We start from the raw sequence: 18961 nt of genomic DNA on the forward strand, positions 1-18961 counted from the left end.
GCCTCAGCCTCATGAGTAGCTGGGATTACAGGCACGCACTGCCACGCCTGGCTAATTTTTGTATCTTTAGTAGAGACAGGGTTTCACCATGTTGGTCAAGCTGATCTCGAACTCCTGACCTCATTATCTACCCACCTTAGCCACCCAAAGTGCTGGGATTACAGGCGTGAGCCACCACGTCCAGCTGAAGCTCTTCATTATTTAAGAATTTGAGTTTTAATTGATGTCAGTGAAGGAAGACAGGTTGTACACAGCAGATGAGTTGTGTGGCTCATTGGTTTTACTCTTTCTTTCCCTTGACTTATAAGACAAAAGCGTAAGGTCAAATTCACAATTTGCAACTGCACCCATCTCTTCAAGATGTGGCAACATGTAGGTAAAATGTATGTTCCGTTTTTGAATTTATCATCTTGAATAAAACGTAAATAGCAGTAGTTAAGTAGTGAATTGTATATTTAAGAGGAACTTCAATATACCTACAATAGAGTATTTTGCTCTTTTACTATTTTCATTTGCTACTGTGACATAATTCATCATATTAACTTTCATTGCATCTGTCTAAGTGCTCTGAAAATGCTAAAACAGATATTGATTTGTGTGAGGTCATTCTATTCATAGCAGAACCTTAAACCAAAACCAGAATTTATGCTGCTCTGTGAAGCATCTCCCTGCAGATATGGCACAGGGAACAGGGTTAAGATGGCACAAAGTCACACTGGGTTTCAAGTTTACTTTGCAGGATTAAACTGATGCTTTGTGTATCACCACAGATGTAACGTTCTGGAGTACCAACCCTTTGCACATGGTGGAACGTAGGGAAAATGATGATATTTGTAAAGTACTTTGGGTAAAAGGCCGGGTTTGCTGATAACTGGAAGCCTGTCCTGGCTTCCCCCCACCCCCGTCCCCTTTCTAATAACCTTTATTTACATTCATTTTCTTGTTTTAACTGAAGTTAAATATATATAATTTGCCATCTTTACCATTTTTAAGTGTACAGTTCAGTGGTAATAAATATTCATTTGTCCCCCTTCATCTCCCCACTTCCTGGCCTCTGGTAACCACTCCAGTCTTGGCTTTCCCTGGCTATCTTGAGGTCTGAGAGAGTCACTATCCTGGCACTCTTACAACACAATTGTGACGCAGAGGCAAGGGCTGGGGAGCTCTGCAAGGCAATAATCACGGTGTGACAAAATTCACAGTACAGCCAGATGTCAAATGAGCATGTGATCTACCAATAGTTTTGCAGTAGAATATCATAACAATGAGTCAGCATTGCGTAATAGTTTAGGAATCAGTTCAAACCAAAATAAGAGAAATGGAAGTCATTAAAAAGACTATGTAGTAATTTGTTACTATTAGTGTAGGTATTGCCTGCCCCTGAGAGCCTTCAGAGAATACGAATTCAGAGCTAACTTCCCATTGTACAATGATGACAGCAAATGAAAATTATTTATTTAGATACTCCTGACAGCGAAATTACGGAATCAATACTGTATTGTTAAGTTGCTTCAGAGGTTAAGTCAGTCCTGATCCTGTGAGTTGAAGTTGGCATACTTGCCCTGGTTCAACTACTGATGTCCTTTGGTATGCTGAGTACCTAAATTGCCTTGTCCTCCTCGCTTTGCATCACGAAATAGAAAAGAATTAAAACTTGCCCTCTCCTTTATTCATGGGAATAGAATAAAAATAAATGAGGAGTTAAAGGTGTATCTCTGTGCAGAAAGAGAAAGAAAGTTCAGCAGTGAAAGCCTGACCAGTCTCACATGGCCAGCAACTCCTGCCAGTCAGAACAGCCTGCAGAAACAAGACTAGATCCTTCCCCAGACACGTAACACTGGAGTTCAGTGGTATGAATCAGAGATGCCTCAATCTCATTGCACGAGGAGAGCATTGAATAGTTCATAGCCATTTCTCACTGACAATATCTCCCTAACATGAGAATAGGACATTGAACTTTATAAGTCAATTTCACAATTGTCTTCAGGTAAAGAAAGTGAAGAATGTATTCAACAACCTAATATAGTCCATAAGCCATAATCACCTGACTCTCCTATCTTATTCCTACCAGATTTCTTCAGCATAATTGCATTAGACACATATCCAGGAAAGCATTTTTTGGATTATATAATCTGCAAATATTGTGAGTAACTTCTTTCTCATTACATTGCAGGCATAATTTTTAAGTAAAGACTAAAAGGATAGAATGGTACTTTTTCAAGGCTCAATGTGATCATAAGGAAATGGGAGAAATAGGTTATCATAAAGTACTTAGATTAGTTATTACACTGAAAGAACTATTAAAAGATTCCTACTTTTACCAGAAGACATATAAATGTTCTCCTTAACCTTGTCTTCTCTAGCTTGAGTCGTTTCCACAATGTTTTAGCATTTTATTTCTATTCTAACTCTTGCTAACTTGCTATGTATTTTCTTAAAATGCTAGTCTACTAAACATGTGACCAAAAAGGACAAAAACAAAAATGGCCCCACATACTTCGTTATTATACCCTTACAATCTAATGTGATGTAATATCCCAAAACATTTTTTTGTTTGTTTTTTTTTTTTTTGAGATGGAGTTTTGCTCTTGTAACCCAGGCTGGAGTGCAAAGGTGTGATCTCAGCTCACCGCCGCAACTTCTGCCTCCCAGGTTCAAGTGATTCTCCTGCCTCAGCCTCCTAAGTAGCTGAGATTACAAATGCACGCCACCACGCCTGGCTAATTTTGTATTTTTAGTAGAGACTGGGTTTCTCCATGTTGGTCAGGCTGGTCTCAAACTCCCGACCTCAAGTGATCCACCCGCCTCAGCCTCCTAGAGTGCTGAGATTACAGGCGTGAGCCACCACACCCAGCCAATATCCAAAACATTTTAGGACCACTTTCTCTGCCCTGGCCCTGGTGTTGCACACACTGGGCTTGTGTTATCTGTACTTTCTGGACATCCCTTGAACTTTCCCTCTGCTCATTCAGGAGAGTGCTTGCAGACGCAGATGTCCATATTCATAATCATCATCAGTGGCTAATATTCTGATTATATATGACTAAAATGGGGTATTGAGTTTGCCTAATTAACTCACCCATGCTGTTTGTAGATATCTCAACCACAACTGCATCACAACGCTCAGACCTGGAATATTCAAAGACTTACATCAGCTAACTTGGCTGTAAGTATTCTAATTCTTTCTCCCATAAAGGACCATAATCTTGATGATATACAACAGTACTCATAGAGTTTCTACTATTTGACATATATTGTTTTATACTTACTTTTCTGATTATCATATAATCTGCAGAACTTTACCTAGGCAATTCAATGTCATGTCAAGTAGTGGTTATGTGAGAAGCTGGCCAAACTTTTTCAGGGCGCCTTCTTAGCCCTGCAGTAGGCTTGCTAAGCTATCCATCCATCCAGTGCTCACCAATAGCAGCAATCCTTAACCTCAGCACTACTGACATTTTTTCTCACTTAATGCCTGTTTTGGGAAAGGGTAGGATGGGAGGTCAGAGTATGTCCTGTGCATTTTTGGATGCTAAGCATCATTTGTGGCCTCTACCCACTGACACCGGTAGTATATCACTTCTCCCAAGATATAACCCTTCTACCAAGAGTTGTGACAACTGAAAATGTTTCCAGACATTGATGAATGTCCCTTGGGAAGAAATATTGACCTCTGCTGAAAACCACTGTGCTAAAAAGTAAGCAAGTTAAGAACTTGTTCTGCTTTCCAGAGCATTCAGAGAAAAATCTGAAAATATGATAGCTTGTGGTATTTCACCACTTTCCAGACTGAACCACCAGCTTCGTTCCAAGAAATCTCAAGTCAGATGTCTCTGCTTTCACCAGGAAAATACACAAGGGGGAGGTTGGAAGGTTTTCTCTGTTGTTTGCCCATTTTCTGCAGAAGGTTGTCCTGATCTAGTGGAAAAAGCCAGGGCTTCAGCTTCATCCAGGCCTTTGAGTGTGCCTGGCCCCTAGCTCCATGCTTAGTCTTCCAGGCAACTTTTGCTTTGCTTGCTTGCTTGTTTTCCTTCCTTCCCGTTTTTTTTTTTGGAGACAGGGTGTCACTCTGCCACACAGGCTGGAGTGCAGTGATACAATCTTGACTCACTGCCTCCTCAATCTCTGGGACTCAAGCAATTCTCCCACCTCAGCCTCCCGAGCAGCTGGGACTACAGGTGTGAGCCACTACACCCACCAGCTAATTTTTGTATTTTTAGTAGAGACAGGGTGGTTCTCACCATGTTGCCCAGGATGGCCTCCAACTCCTGAGCTTAAATGATCTGCCTGCCTCAGATTCTCAGTGTTGGGATTACAGGCATGAGCCATTGCACCTGGCTCAGGCAACTTTCTTAATCTTCCTAGACCTCTTTATTTTCATCTGTAAATTATAATTCCTTTCCAAGAGGGATGTTGTGAGGATTACATCACATAACAGTTACTCAGTTCTACATGCAAAGCTCCTGGCATATAGGTGCTCAATGTGGCTCCCTTCTCCCAACCCTACCGTCACAGGCCACTGCAAATAAGAGGAAATACAACCTGGCTGCACAGGCAACAAGATGAATAGAAGCCTGTTTCCCCTTACTCCAATTTATTCTATAAAATATGGTTTTAAAAAGTGGCTTGGATATGCAAACAGTTTCACTCTGTCACCTGCAAAGCTCCCTATGAATAGTGTGACAACCATCCATTGATTTATACACACCTTATTTAACGTATCAGTTTAACACCATATGACCGAAGAACCCTCTGTGATTTCCTAAAAATTATATTTTCATTCATCCTTCAGCTCAACCAACCAGTAGGTTAGAACATTTATGGAGCCCAAATGAATTCAATGCACGGCACTGGTGCCAGACCCAGGTACCCAGAGATGACAGATACGACCTGGATCTTTAAGTCTAGCGGGAGGCGGAGGCAGCAGGGAGAAAGCAGAACAATCAGGATCCGACTTGATAAGTGGGATGGAAGCTGTAGGAAAGTGGAGGAAAGAGTTGCTCCAACCACAGAGGGAAGGAAAAGCGCTCAGGGAAGAGAGAGGTGAGCCAAGTATGGAAGCACATGAAGGAGTAGGCCAGGTGTTGAAGGGAAGAAGGTTTTATTTCACAAATGTCTCTAATATTGGAAATGTTTCTTGATACATTTTGTCAGAATTCTAGATGACAATCCAATAACCAGAATTTCGCAGCGCTTGTTTACGGGATTAAGTTCCTTGTTTTTCCTGTAAGTATTCATCAACCTTTCAATATATCTGTCGATAAATTGCAATGACATCTTGCACTAGCTAACAAAGAGATCTTTTAAAAAAACCAAGCCCACAAAAATTTTGATTAGTCAAAACTTCTCCTGTGTTTCCAGCCATAGTTATTGTTAATATAATACTTCCTGGTGATGGCTCAAAGGGAAGAGCTGACCAGATTATACTGAATATTTTAAGCCTACTAGTTGATTTTTCTATCCCATTAATTTCCTTTAGTACTGAGGCATGTTTTTATTTTCAGTGGTTGACCAAAGATAGTATTAATTTTCATATCCTAACTAGGTTTATATTTTCTTAAAATCTCCCAGGAGTTCATCTCCAATTCAATTTTTAACAGACGAAAATGCGCCTTTGCCCAGCAAGAGTCACTGAAACTTTCAAAATCTTTGTCCTGCCAAGAGACCTGGTCTCACAATGATATTTTTACTGTTTATTAATATACTGGAATGATTTATCAGCAGGGGATTATTATGCTCCTTTATAATTGATCATATAACATCATTATTTTTCCATTTGTCAAAAGGAATCACAATATCATAAATTAATCGTGTAGCCCAATATGCTCATGAGTTGTTTTCTTTCCCTAAAATCCCCCTACTGTCACAAAATTTAATGCAGTTTCCAATGTAGCCCTATAATATTATAAATGATTAATAATGCCCTTAAGAAGAAACTTTGGATGTATGGCACTGGAAATGATTACAACATGAAGTTTACAAGGAAAATTACCATGAACTGCAAAATTATTACCCAATATATACTTTTGTTTCATCTCATAAAATTAAACTGTATAACATCTATTTCCAGGATATATATCATACTTATGCATTCATGGTTTCTTTGACAACATCTGCTCCCTAATTTTTGCCATAGACATATTTTAAAGACCATTTTGAAATAGCTGTATATGTTATTCATCATAAGATATTAATTTTAGCATGCAAGTTTTGAAATTTTAGAATAAAGAGCGTCCTAAAAGTGTCATATCATTTTATTTCTAATTAACATTTTCTTTGTGTAAAGGTCTATGGTTAATAACTACTTAGAAGCTCTTCCCAAGCAGATGTGTGCCCAAATGCCTCAACTCAACTGGGTGTGAGTATTTGTTTAGGATTTAATTTGTTATTTGCCCTGATTAAGGAAACTAGCCATAAAGTTAATTTAAGGTTGCCTAGAAAGTCCATCTATAATTTCTTTCCAAAACCAAAATTTGATCATATTACCTTCCCAGTTTCAAAATTCTTTGAGGGTTCCCAAAGGGTGAGGGTAAAGTTTGACCTTGCCTCTGAGCACCCAAGACCCTCATTTTCCATTCCTTAGTGCATCTAGATGCTGTCCCTGCCCCTCCTATGCATGTATCAAACTATACCTCCTACAGTCAATTCCCTAAGCTTATATTGTTCCTTGGACTTGAAAAGTCTTGCTCCCTTATTCTTTTGACTAACTTAACCATTTCCTTCAAAAGACAACTTAAACATCACCTCCAGGAAGCCATTCCTGACACACCAACCAGTTTCAGCAGCTGCCTATGTACTCCCACCCATGGCATCACATACAAAACTCCACCACACTGCCCCTTTTCTATACCTCATACCTATCTCAGAGCACTATCATCATATAATCATTGGGTTACTTGCTTATGTGGTTTTTTTTTTTTTTTTTTTGAGACCAAGTCTCACTCTGTTGCCCAGGCTGGAGTGTAGTGGTACAATCTTGGCTCGCTGCAAGCTCTGTCTCCCAGGTTCAAGCGATTCTCCTGCCTTAGCCTCCCAAGTATCTGGGTTTACAGACATGTGCCACCAGGCCTAGCTAATTTCTGTATTTTTAGCAGAGACGAGGTTTCACCATGTTGTCCAGGCTGGTCTTGAACACCTGACCTCAGGTGATCCACCCACCTCAGTGCTTATGTCTTCTGTACTGTTCCATAAGTTCCGGGAAGGCAGAAAGCTATCACATGATTTCCTACCCCTGCATTAGGACAATGACCAGCACATCGTAGGTGCTCAAAAAGCCTTTGCTAGGATGGCTGTACTAAACCATTTCCACACCTTGTTAGCTTTTAACCAATACCCGTTTAAAATACTTATTTAATTTACATAGTAGCTTCACCACCACTACCCACCACTCCCTGCCACATATACCTTCACAGTCTTCTGCAACAACCAGGATTGTCACATCCATTGCTTTCCTGTTCCATGAAAATGAGGGTACCACTGCTGGAACTCTTCCCAGTCTAATCGTGCAACTCAAGCCCATAAGATGATAAAGCATTAGTACTTGAGCTTTTGATCCTCACTGGACTAACCTCAAAATCTCCGTTATGATCCTGTTAGGTGATGTTGTGTTTACTTTCTGACTTTTATTTTTATGTATGTATTTAAATATATGTTGCTAAAAGGCTTCTAAAACAACAGAGGTCTCGTGTAAGTGTGCCACTATTAAAAACGGAAATAACAATCTGAACACCATAAGAATGAGAATAGGTGACAAGAAAATACTTAGAGCCTAAATGAGTGCATCCACACAATGGGAAACACACAGGAAAGAGTAAAAGTAGCAGAAAAATATTAGGGGCTCAGCCTGCTCTCCCTCCCCAAAAGGGGCATCAGTCAGCAGGAGGTGAGGAACCAGCCTCAGAGTTGAGGGTTCCTGAGACACTCATTTTCACAACGGGCTCCCACAAATACTTGAGAAAAAAATAAGACACCCAAGAAAAATGCATGGGTAGCAAGACAGCCTGATTGCAGTTGACAGCCTTTCAACACAGAGGGCAGGAAGCTGAGAGGCCAGACAGGAAGAAAGGCCAGATAGGAGAAAACTTGCCCTGGGGAGGCTTCTCCTCCTCCCTGACTTGCTATCGAGTTGGACAGTTGCTCCCACAACTCCAAAGTGTCCTACTTCTGAGAACATGAAAAACATTTTTTCCATTCTACTTCACAATATTTGGATTTTTAGGAGAGTATGGTGTTTGTTATTTTTAATCACAGTATATTGTGTGAAAAACATACATCTCAAGTTCCTACACAAATCTCCAAGATGATTTTAAAATAGGATTTTCTTTAAAAGACAAAGAGATTGGCGATTTTAATGTAACTATGAGAAAAGTTCAGAAGCAGAGAGATAGCTATTGCCATATTTGGGGAGGACTGTAAGAAGCTGACTGTGAAGAGAAATCAGGAGACTTGGCAGAAAACTTGTCTGTTTCTTAGTCCCCCACATTGTTCAAAGTGGGAATGTCAGAGTGTTCCAGAGGATGCTGCCCAAGTGTGTGGGATGCCACTGACCTGCAGAATCACCTGGCATAATGAAATCTCCCCACCAGTGCTTCTGAGACATCAGCGGGCATCGTAAACAACAGGCAGACTTGCTGAGACACAGATGGCTGGACTTCAGTGCTAGAGTTTCTGATTCAGTTGGTCTTGGGCGAGCATCTGCATTTCTAGCACGTTCCAGACAGCGCTGAGGCTGCGTCCCCGCCATTCTGAACAGCGGTGCACTTGGCATTAGTGTCCTTGAGGCCTCATAGAAAGAGCCTGCACTTTGGCATCACACAGATCGGGGTTCACATCCTGACTATGCCATTCAGAATGTACAGGATAACTTTGGCCTGAGATTCTCCTTCAGCAAAATAGAGACAAAAACATCTACCTGATGTTGGAGGGAAATGTGAGGTTATAATGATCAATGATGCCACAGACATGATAGTTAAGTATCTAGGCTTCAGATTCTGACAGATCTGGGCTGGATCAGTTCTACCACTTGCTAGTTGTGTGGGCAGAAGGAAAGTGAATCACCAAGAGCCTTGGATTTCTCTTACGTTAAATGGGGGGTAATAACAGCAATTTGGCAGGAGTGCCGTGTTATGCACATAGAACAGGCCTAACACCATAAAAGCCCAATCAGTGGTAGTTTATGATGGGTTGGGCAATATTATAATTAATAGCATAGTGTTCAGCACAGAAAGACACCCACTAAATGTTAGGCTGCCCTTTCTCTCAGTTTTATTAACCTTAGTTGGAAGGGGGAAGGAAGCATAATGTTAGTTATACTAACCCTGAAATAAATAGGGGAAAGCACAGTAACAACTGGAATAAAGTAAAAGTAAACTTGAGAACTATTTTAACAAAAAGTATCTGTAAGTACATGATTTGTACCAAAAAAAATATTAAAAATATCTTTTCTCCATGACTTTCAGGGATTTGGAAGGCAATCAAATAAAGTATCTCACGAATTCTACGTTTCTGTCGTGCGATTCGCTCACAGTGCTGTAAGTATACAATGGACTTCACGAAATGAGGGGAAACTCTACATATTTGGAAGTTAAAAGAAAAACATCGACAAAGACTTTTTAAAATAGCATTTTGTTTACAGCCTTGGTCTGACACCGCAGTGCTAGAAAATGCACGCATTGATTTATTGATTTGGATGTTGGGGCTGAGTCTCAAGTTAAGGTGCCCACCCTTTAGGGACACCATGTGCCTTCCTTATTTCTGTGCACCTTCTCAGATGAACTGGGACCTGAAAGTTCCAGTTTCCTAACCCCGTGGTCACCAAGGAAAAGAAATCATGTATGTGGAAGTGGTTAGCTGTACCATGATTAGCTGTACAATGATTAGCTAATGACTCTTACCACTTGATGTTTTTCTCCCTAAAGAAAAAAAAAATCATAATTTCATTTTAAAAGGAAAAACATCTAATGTATTCCGATTGGCCAAAGATTCTGACTCGTGATTCTGATCACCGCTTATGTTTTTCATAGGGGCGGGAAGGCAGATGGTTTGGTCAATCAGTGCATTCATGCTGGAAAGCTTCGAAACATGAGTGTGTTGGTTTTGTTTTAATGATAGTTTTCCACATTTAGTAAGTACTTAGTAATGTTTGTTGATTGGATGGGTGACTGGAAAAAAGAATGGAAAATGAAAATTAAAAGAGACATTTTCTAAAATAATTAGATCTAAACAAAGTGCAGCTTTCTAAGCCACTCTCAGGACCGCAAATTGCTCATGAAAGCGCTTCCTGAAGAGAACATGGGGATGTCCTCGGTGAGAAAGTTCTTCCTTAGGTTCCACTCCAAAAGACACCTCCCTTGAAGACTTCAAAGGAGGCTTATAATATTCCGCCTGGATCAGTGGTCTCTCCCAATGAGAACTGATTACTACAGCAGACGCAAACCCACATGCTGATTCTCGCCATGTCTTACAGGTTTCTGCCTAGAAATCAAATTGATTTTGTTCCAGAGAAGACATTTTCTTCATTAAAAAATTTAGGAGAACTGTAAGTAGCGTCGTCTACTAGGAAAATATGATTGCTTCTTCGGAGATTACAAATTTAAGTGACTAGTGAGACTGCTTTGCCACTAGTAGCAATCAAATCCTGTAGACTATTGGATATTAAAAATCAATTAAGAAAACCAACATTATCCTGAAATCCAAAGCACATTCAAATCTGACAGTGGGCTTAATATGGATTTAGCCTACACCAGTTTCCCTACTTGTTTCCTTTAGGTGATTTCTTATTTATATGTGTTTGGGAATAAATGAGTTTTCCATGGCTTCTTAAACACAGGGATCATTTATTTCTACTGGCTGGAGTACAGTTAATTCTCAATAAATGTTTGATAATGAATAACTGACTAATTGAAATAATATTAATTCATTATAACTGAACAAAGGAACAAAGATGCTTGCTATTTCTTGAGAAATTATGACATATAGCAAATCCCAGTGTCTAGAATGAGGGTTGGGCTCACTGAAAAATATTCAGGGAACTCATATGAATTTTTTCTCTTCAAATATTTGCTTTATATATCTAAACCTTTTAAATAATTTCTCTTGCTTTTAATTCATTGCTCCCCACATAATTACATATCAATGGAAGTTAAAACTAAGTCTGTTACATTACACATAGCAGTGATTAGGATAGGAAACTCATCTTTCTGATCAAGGCCTTAAAATGGAAATTAATTTCTGAACTAACCTCTCCCCTGTTCTTTACACCTTATTTTGAAATCCAGAAAGGACTACAGAAAATAACTCAATAAGAGTAATCGAAAAAATAACTCATGAATAATTAAGGTAATTCAATCTAATTAATGATCATCATAAATCAAATCCATACATATTTATGAAGTGTCTGGTATGCGCAAAGTACTACATTAGAACTGAAAGTATGATCATTTTACAGCAAAAACTTAAAGGCAGCTCACTCAGAGGAGACTTCCTTTCAGGATGTTCCTGCTCAGGCTCTGCAGGGTGACTGTGGACTTGAGTTGCATGGTGGAGGGGAGGAACAGCCCAGAACAAACAGAGGGATAAAAGTTTTCTTAACCCTCTTCTCATCCTACCTATAGGCAGAGGCACACCAAAAATAAGAGCCTACTTAAGAGATGCAGCTTGCTATTAAGATCTATAGTGATCCATTGCAATTCATTTAGCCTCAGAAAGCTAAAAGAAATTCAGAAGCGGGTAGGCTTAACTTGAACAAGGCATTCATATGCTTGAGTTTACAAATGTTAAATGATTTTACTGTCCCTTCATGACAACAAACCCAACGAGGGAGGAACAAGCACAAGTACATGAGGCCCCCAAAATCCTTTCCTCCAAACGAATGTGCTTTATTTTTCTGGGTAACCCTTTCAAAGACATTTTCTAGGTATATGAGATCATCAACATATTGCTGTATTGTCAGGCTCTCTCTGGCCTGTACGCACCTGCAGTTTCCCTTCTGGGCTGTGATCCAGGTGTGCTCCTCCCACCTGGACCACCACCAGGTGAGAGACATCTCAGTCAGCAGGACCTCAGGCTGTGGTGTCACAACAGCACCTCAAAAGCAATCCATTTGAAACAAAACTAACAAGAGACCCTAATCCGATGGCCAGCTTCTTCAGCTGGACTTAACCAGCTCAGTGCCTCCTTCCTGGCAGCCAGGCTTGAAGACTGTTCCATTTCCCTCTACCTCTCTCTTAACACATGTTCAACCAGACCCTGAGCCCTGCTACTGTCCCTCTTAAGCCCTCATCCGCTCTCACCTGGTCCATGTGGAAGTTCCTGCCTCGTCTTCCTCCCCCAACTTCCAGGCCTTGCTGCCTGTCTTTTATGCTTCTGACAGGATAATCATTCCATAACCTGGAGCAAATGATGCCACTGCCCTACTTAATGTCCTCACTCCTTGTTGCCTGGTGTTTAGCAAAGTCTTTGACACAGTTCTCAAATGTTAATGTGCCAAAGAATTCACATGGGATGTTGGCTTGAATGCATGTTACCAGGTTCCCACGCAGAAAGTCTGATGTGATAGTTCTGGGTTCCAGGGATGTGCCCTTTTTATAAGCATCCTTGGGGATTGGATGCCTGGTCTGTGCTATGAAAACTACTGCCTTGAAGAGCATGCATGACCTTCCCATCTTGTCTCCACGCACTCTCCAGGTTGATGTCCTCTACCTCTCCTTGCATCTTCCATCCTCCACCCATGTTGGATCACTTCCTGATTCCTAACAGGGTCACTAAATTCTCAGCATCTGTGGTTCAGCTCATGCTTCACACTGACCTGAGAAGCTGTTCTTCCTTTACCCCACCTAAAATCATCAACCTTTCTTCTAAGACTTCCTGAAGTCCCAGACCAAGATTGATGACTCTTTCCTCTATGTTTTCTCTGCACTTCTATAATAGCACCAATTTGATTCTTTCCTTGTTTCTATCTAGTTGTTACTCTAAATGTAAGCTTCTTTACAGAAAGAGCTATATCTTCGTTTTTTGTAACTCCCACATATCCATCAGCAGTTCCAGAGTGTCAAAAGAGATCATTTTTGTTTGACTCTAAGTTAGGCAACTATATACCTGTTTTATCTTTAACACCTTCTCCAGCTCAGAAAAATACTCTGGACTCTTAAAGATTCACTTCTTCTGAATTTTACAGGTCTCTTTTCCAAATTTTATAGTAATTTTCATAGAATTCTGTCCGGATTGGACAGTTCTATTATATTTAATTCTAAACTCACAATTTCTTCTGCAAAAATAGTCCTTTATAAGAACATATTGCTGGGCGTGGTGGCTCATGCCTGTAAGCCCAGCACTTTGGGAGGCTGAGGTGGGCAGATCATGAGGTCAGGATAAGACCAGCCTGGCCAGCATGGTGAAACCCCGTCTCTACCAAAAATACAAAAAATTATCTGGGCATGGTGGCACACACCTGTAGTCCCAGCTACCAGGGATGCTGAGGCAGGAGAATTGCTTGAACCTGAGAGGCAGAGGTTGCAGTGAGCTGAGATCGCACTACTACACTTCAGCCTGGGCAACAGCATAAGGCTCCGTCTCAAAACAAAAACAAAACCAAAAAAACATATTAAAAGTGTGTGAACTTATTCAAGATTGTCTGGGCAGATACTGAGTGAACAATATTGTCTTAGTTGGAATGCAAAATAAATCAAAGATGCAAGACTTGACCTTGAAAAGTTTAGCTGGATAAACAAAAGACAAGGTATATGAAGCAAGTAGCGATCATAGAAGCATGAAGAGTGGAAGTGTACAAAGAGTATCTAGAGCAGGGGGAAATTAATCAAAGTAGACATGAAAGCCAGGTTGTGAATGTGTTAGAGAGAGGGTAAGAGGAAATTCCAGATAGGAACTGGATGAGCAAAATGTTATATGTCTGTAAGTGATGGAAAGCCTATCCATTTGGCTGACTTATATGGCCCTGTTGTGCAACAAGTTATCAGGTTGGTTAAAGTGGATTCATATTTTCTGTTACATCAAATGGGATGATGATAATTGTGAGGAGTAATAACTCTGTCACTTACTTCCAAAGTAATTGCTTTGGGTTTTCATTGTCGTCAACAGGGATCTGTCTAGCAATATGATAATGGAGCTATCACCTCACCTCTTTAAAGACTTGAAGCTTCTACAAAAACTGTAAGTTCTACTTCTCACCATATCAGATTTAAAGGGCAACATTTTGAGCTTCCAAAATAATAACACCTTCATAATTCTTTTCCTCTCCCTTTTAATGGTTTAAAAAAAAAAAAAAAGGAACCTGTCATCCAATCCTCTTATGTATCTTCACAAGAACCAGTTTGAAAGTCTTAAACAACTTCAGTCTCTGTAAGTGAAATATTACATTATGTTGATTATAATTTTAGTGGATGTACTTAGAGACACATTTATATTTAAATGGTTATTTTACACACAAGAGCATGCATTTCAGACGTTTGTGAATATCACTGATGCTGTCAAGTACATACTGAATGACAAATAAGCCTCACTGTTTACCATTTTTACCATTTATGTATTTACCATGTATAAGGTCATTTCTGTACTTGTAGAAGTTTTCAAGAATGTCCCTCTTGAAAACTAGGTTCAAATGGCAAAATCTCATCCTACAGTTTTCACAAAGAATTAAATTTGCAATAGTTTTGGTTCTAAAAGTTTAGTTAAAACAAATTATTTTTGTCTTGCCTCCTTTCCCCTTTGCCCTTTACTACAAGGATCTACTTGATATTAGTCTACAGTGTATTGTTTTACTTTTAAATACGTTTTTAAAAACTATCCCACAAATACACGCATTCAGAAAATTGGTGTACAGTGTTTTTGAATTTCAACCACATTAAGTTTCAATGGTGTCAAGAACTCTGCCACTTTTCCCTTGAACTTCATGATTTCTTTCCAAGGGATGACAATTGCTGGCTAAAGATTGTCTCTTTTCACACAGAGAGCATACTACATTGCCTGGCTGCAGCCTAACATGTTTCTTCCTTTAATTCCGAAGACCAATTCTTAAAATCATCTTTTATTCTTGCTAATTTTCTATTGGAAATTAATGCAAGGTTTAGATTTCTCTCTCATCAGATATTAGTAAGCATCCACTGACGAAAAGACCTGGTCCCTATTCTCAAGAAGCCAGAATATTAAACATATATATATATTTTTTAATGTAAGGACAGATCTCAGGATACGGGCAGCATGATTCTTCCCTTACTCACCACCTACTGCATTTCTGAAAGCCAAAAGACCAAGTCACTGCATAATGCCTTCCTGAAAGTCAAAGCAGCAACTATTTATCACATACTTTTCTTTATTCATTTCTACTTTTTTTTTTTTTAGGGTCTTTCTTTATTTTTCTTTTTTGAGATGGAGTCTCGCTCTGTCACCCGGGCTGGAGTGCAATGCTGCGATCTCAGCTCACTGCAACCTCCACCTACCAGGTTCAAGCGATTCTCCTGCCTCAGCCTCCCAAGTAGCTGGGACTACAGGCACATGCGCCATACCAGGCTTTTTTTCTATGTTTTAGTAGCGGCAGGGCTTCACCACGTTGCCCAGGCTGGTCTCAAACTCCTGAGCCCAGGCAATCCATCCACCTCAGCCTCCCAAAGTGCTAGGGTTACAGGAATCAGCCACCACGCCTGGTGATCTTTCTTTTTTTTTTTTTCTAAGATTAATTTACCCATTTATTTCACAAATATGTCTCAGTCACCAACTTGCACAAAGCACTGTCTTAGCACTTGGGATACAGTGGCCTCTGCACTTCAGGATGCTATAGGTTATTAATCAAATAATCACAGAATCCTCATAAAGCTAAATCTGTATAAGTCAGGGAGAGAGCCAGAGAGAAAAAAAAAAAAGGAAAATGAAACTTTTAGAAAGGGCTGTTTCCAGCTAGAGGAACTATGCAATTACTCAGTAGTATAACAGCTCTCCCAGATTTCATTTTTGACTTCCAAAAAGCAATGTTTCCTTGAGCAAAGAAAAACTCAGAACCATGTTGGGAAATCCTTATTCTGATTAGTCAAAAAGAAACCAGTGAGAATCAGACATAGCTCAAATAAACATTAAAAGGAAAAGGCCGCTGTCTTTTTAGATTGTCCTCCCTCCATCTGCTTCCTGAGAACATGGCAGTTTTTAATTCATACCATCATAAAGAGATCTTCAAAGTGTCCACATTTATAGAAGAAAGCATTGAGGTAAACTAAAATAGGAGTGATCCTTGAATCCCTTTAAGGACATTTTATGGGGCCTGAAGGAATTAAAAGGAATTTAATTAAATATAATTTAAATTTAATTAAAGGAATTCTAAGGCACACCACTGGTGTCTTAGAAAACTCCTGAATTGGAGTTCCTCTTGCTATCTCTGTGGTTTTCCGTCCTAAAGACACATAGGCCAGAAAGAACTGACCATATTTTAAAATCCAGAGTCTCACAAAACTCACTGCAGTGATGCTCTCACGTTGGGAATATCATCTCCTAAATGAACCCTCTCATTCCCATGGCATTACTTATATTAATAAAATCAAACTACAGAGCCAATTTCATAATCACACAAATCACCACTGCCATTCTTAAATCAAAGAAATGAATGAATATATTCTATTAGAATGTAATTCTGCATGTGAAGTGATACAATCAGTGCCAAACTTCAGGAAGCATAAATAGAAATAGCAGGTTTTTTTTTTAAGATTGCAAAATGTTTCATATCTTTTTTTTTTATTATTGTACTTTAAGTTCTGGGGTATATGTGCAGAACATGCAGGATTGTTGCATAGGTACACACATGCCATGGTGGTTTGCTGTCTCCATCCCCCCGCCACCTACATCCAGCATTTCTCCCAGCGTTATCCCTCCAAACCTCCCCACGCCCAACAGACCCCAGTGTGTGATGTTCCTGTGCCCATGTGCTCTCATTGTTCAACAGCTGCCTATGAGTGAAAACGTGGTTCTTGTGTCAGTGTGCTGAGAATGATGGTTTCCAGATTCATCCATGCCCCTGCAAAGAACACAAACTCATGGTTTTTTATGGCTGCATAGTATTCCATGGCGTATATGTGCCACATTTTCCTTGTCCAGTCTATTATTGATGGGCATTTGGGTTGGTTCCAGGTCTTTGCTGAAATAGCCATTTTCTAAGACAATGTATTTTAAAGCTTTCATCCTAATGTGCATTGGTAACATAAGATCTTGAAGCACTGTATTTCAGATATGATGAAGAATGCAATTATTAAAATGTTTCATCTCAACACCATTAAACCTATTGTGCGTATTTTCCAGAGACCTGGAAAGGATAGAGATTCCAAATATAAACACGCGAATGTTTCAACCCATGAAGAATCTTTCTCACATGTATGTATGTATAGAAAATGGAGGAGGAAGCATGGTAAAATGTTTCAAATGCTCTCATGTAAACTGTCTAATATATCACTGCAATGTGTTTTTATGAAACAAAAGTCATTTTATTGAGAACTTTTTAATTTTGTCACCTTTGGTCCCTGTTCAAATAGAGTTCAATATTATGATGTGCCGACACGAATGACCCTTCTCTCTGGAAACACGCTGTTTATCCAATTGAGGCCCAATAAGAGATCAGGGTACCAGAATGCCACATATTACACAAGATGAAGTCACTGGCTAAATGGTACTAAGGCGACCTGGAAACATTAATTCACCTCACATGAATGAGCAGTCGGCTGCTCTAAGATTTGAGCCCTTAGGAAGAAAGGTGCCATATAAATTCCAGGTGTTGTTACTGTTACTAAGTGCACTACAAAATGGAGGTAATTAATCTTTATAGTAGTTTTTGATAAGTCACTTTAGTATATTTGGCTAAAGTGCACTGTGTAAGTTGTGTTAATATGTGTGTTTATAACATAATTATTTCTTTATCAACTGTGTAATCTATGTGTTCATAATTTCAAAAATTAACCATTGTTATCCACAAAAATAGGGAGGATTTCATATAAGATTACAAGTCGGGTGCAGCAAGTGGATGGAATGGTTGCTGCGAAGGTGCCCTTTTGGGAGAACATTTTGTTTATGTCTGTGCAGTAGGTGTGATTACTCAAAGACAAGTGTCATTGGATGCATTTCCACATGGTTTTGTTCATTTTTTTCTGTGGCACCATTAGATATTTAATGAGGATAACATTTCCTTGTTGTAGGCAGAATATGAGGTCTTCTTAGAATAGAGAAGCTCAGCCTATGTAGAACTTGATGGAGGAGCTGCTATATTAAATGTAGACCTCAGGCCAAGGTCAAGAAGGGCTCAGCAATTAACAGAAAACACATTAGCTTAGTTACTTCTCTGCTAAGTAACCTACTTACTTTCTTTCATATTCCCTGTCCTTTGTTTATTAAAACACCCCCACCTCGTCACCCCCATCCCTTTCACTTGACAACAAGTAGTGTGGTCATAACACAAGGGGGCCTGAACCACTGAGAGATGCTAGATGTTTCTATCTGAAGATAGCCGACATAATAGAATTCTAAAAGAACCAAGAAGTCAAGCCAAGTGTGTGCCTGGGACTCCAGGGAAGGAGAAGAAAAGAGAGTTCGTTATAGGTCAGATTCCTTTAATTGGATGATAGATATTAGGAAGCTGAAATGTAAGCTGCTTGAAGGCAAGAATTGCCCCGTTTCTCTTTCGGACATATCCAGAGCTAAATTATTCCTCATCCACTCGCTGATCCAAGAAGTTGTTGAGTACCTACATGTGCCAGGCACTGCTTTAGACACCAGGGACACAATGATGAACAAAAGAGAGGATGTCTGTGCCTGAGAGCTTCCATTTAGCTTTGGGAACCAGAGAGTAAAGGGGCAAACAAATAAATAGTGAGTAAGTATACAAATTTAAATAGAGCAAGGTAAGGGACAGAAGGAGGACTAAGGATTACCATTGAGGTGGGGTGGATGGAAGGTGAAGTGAGGTGACATTTGAGCAGAC

The 18961-nt window shown here is 39.6% G+C and overlaps 1 protein-coding gene across 1 annotated transcript in view; it reads left to right on the forward strand.

Annotated features, from left to right (window-relative positions):
* The window catches only part of RXFP2 (relaxin family peptide receptor 2), a 101058-nt gene that overhangs the window by 69562 nt on the left and 12535 nt on the right, over positions 1 to 18961 (forward strand). The window contains exons 7-15 of the mRNA XM_032294343.1: positions 2072 to 2143; positions 3095 to 3166; positions 5155 to 5226; positions 6287 to 6358; positions 9459 to 9530; positions 10466 to 10537; positions 14095 to 14166; positions 14284 to 14355; positions 17293 to 17364. Coding sequence (XP_032150234.1) covers positions 2072 to 2143; positions 3095 to 3166; positions 5155 to 5226; positions 6287 to 6358; positions 9459 to 9530; positions 10466 to 10537; positions 14095 to 14166; positions 14284 to 14355; positions 17293 to 17364 — 648 coding nt within the window. The remainder of the gene's footprint in view (positions 1 to 2071; positions 2144 to 3094; positions 3167 to 5154; positions 5227 to 6286; positions 6359 to 9458; positions 9531 to 10465; positions 10538 to 14094; positions 14167 to 14283; positions 14356 to 17292; positions 17365 to 18961) is intronic.

The sequence above is a fragment of the Sapajus apella genome, unplaced genomic scaffold (assembly GCF_009761245.1).
Source record: "Sapajus apella isolate SASKATOON/1434 unplaced genomic scaffold, GSC_monkey_1.0 scaffold32, whole genome shotgun sequence".
In the NCBI taxonomy this organism is placed as follows: Eukaryota; Metazoa; Chordata; class Mammalia; order Primates; family Cebidae; genus Sapajus; species Sapajus apella.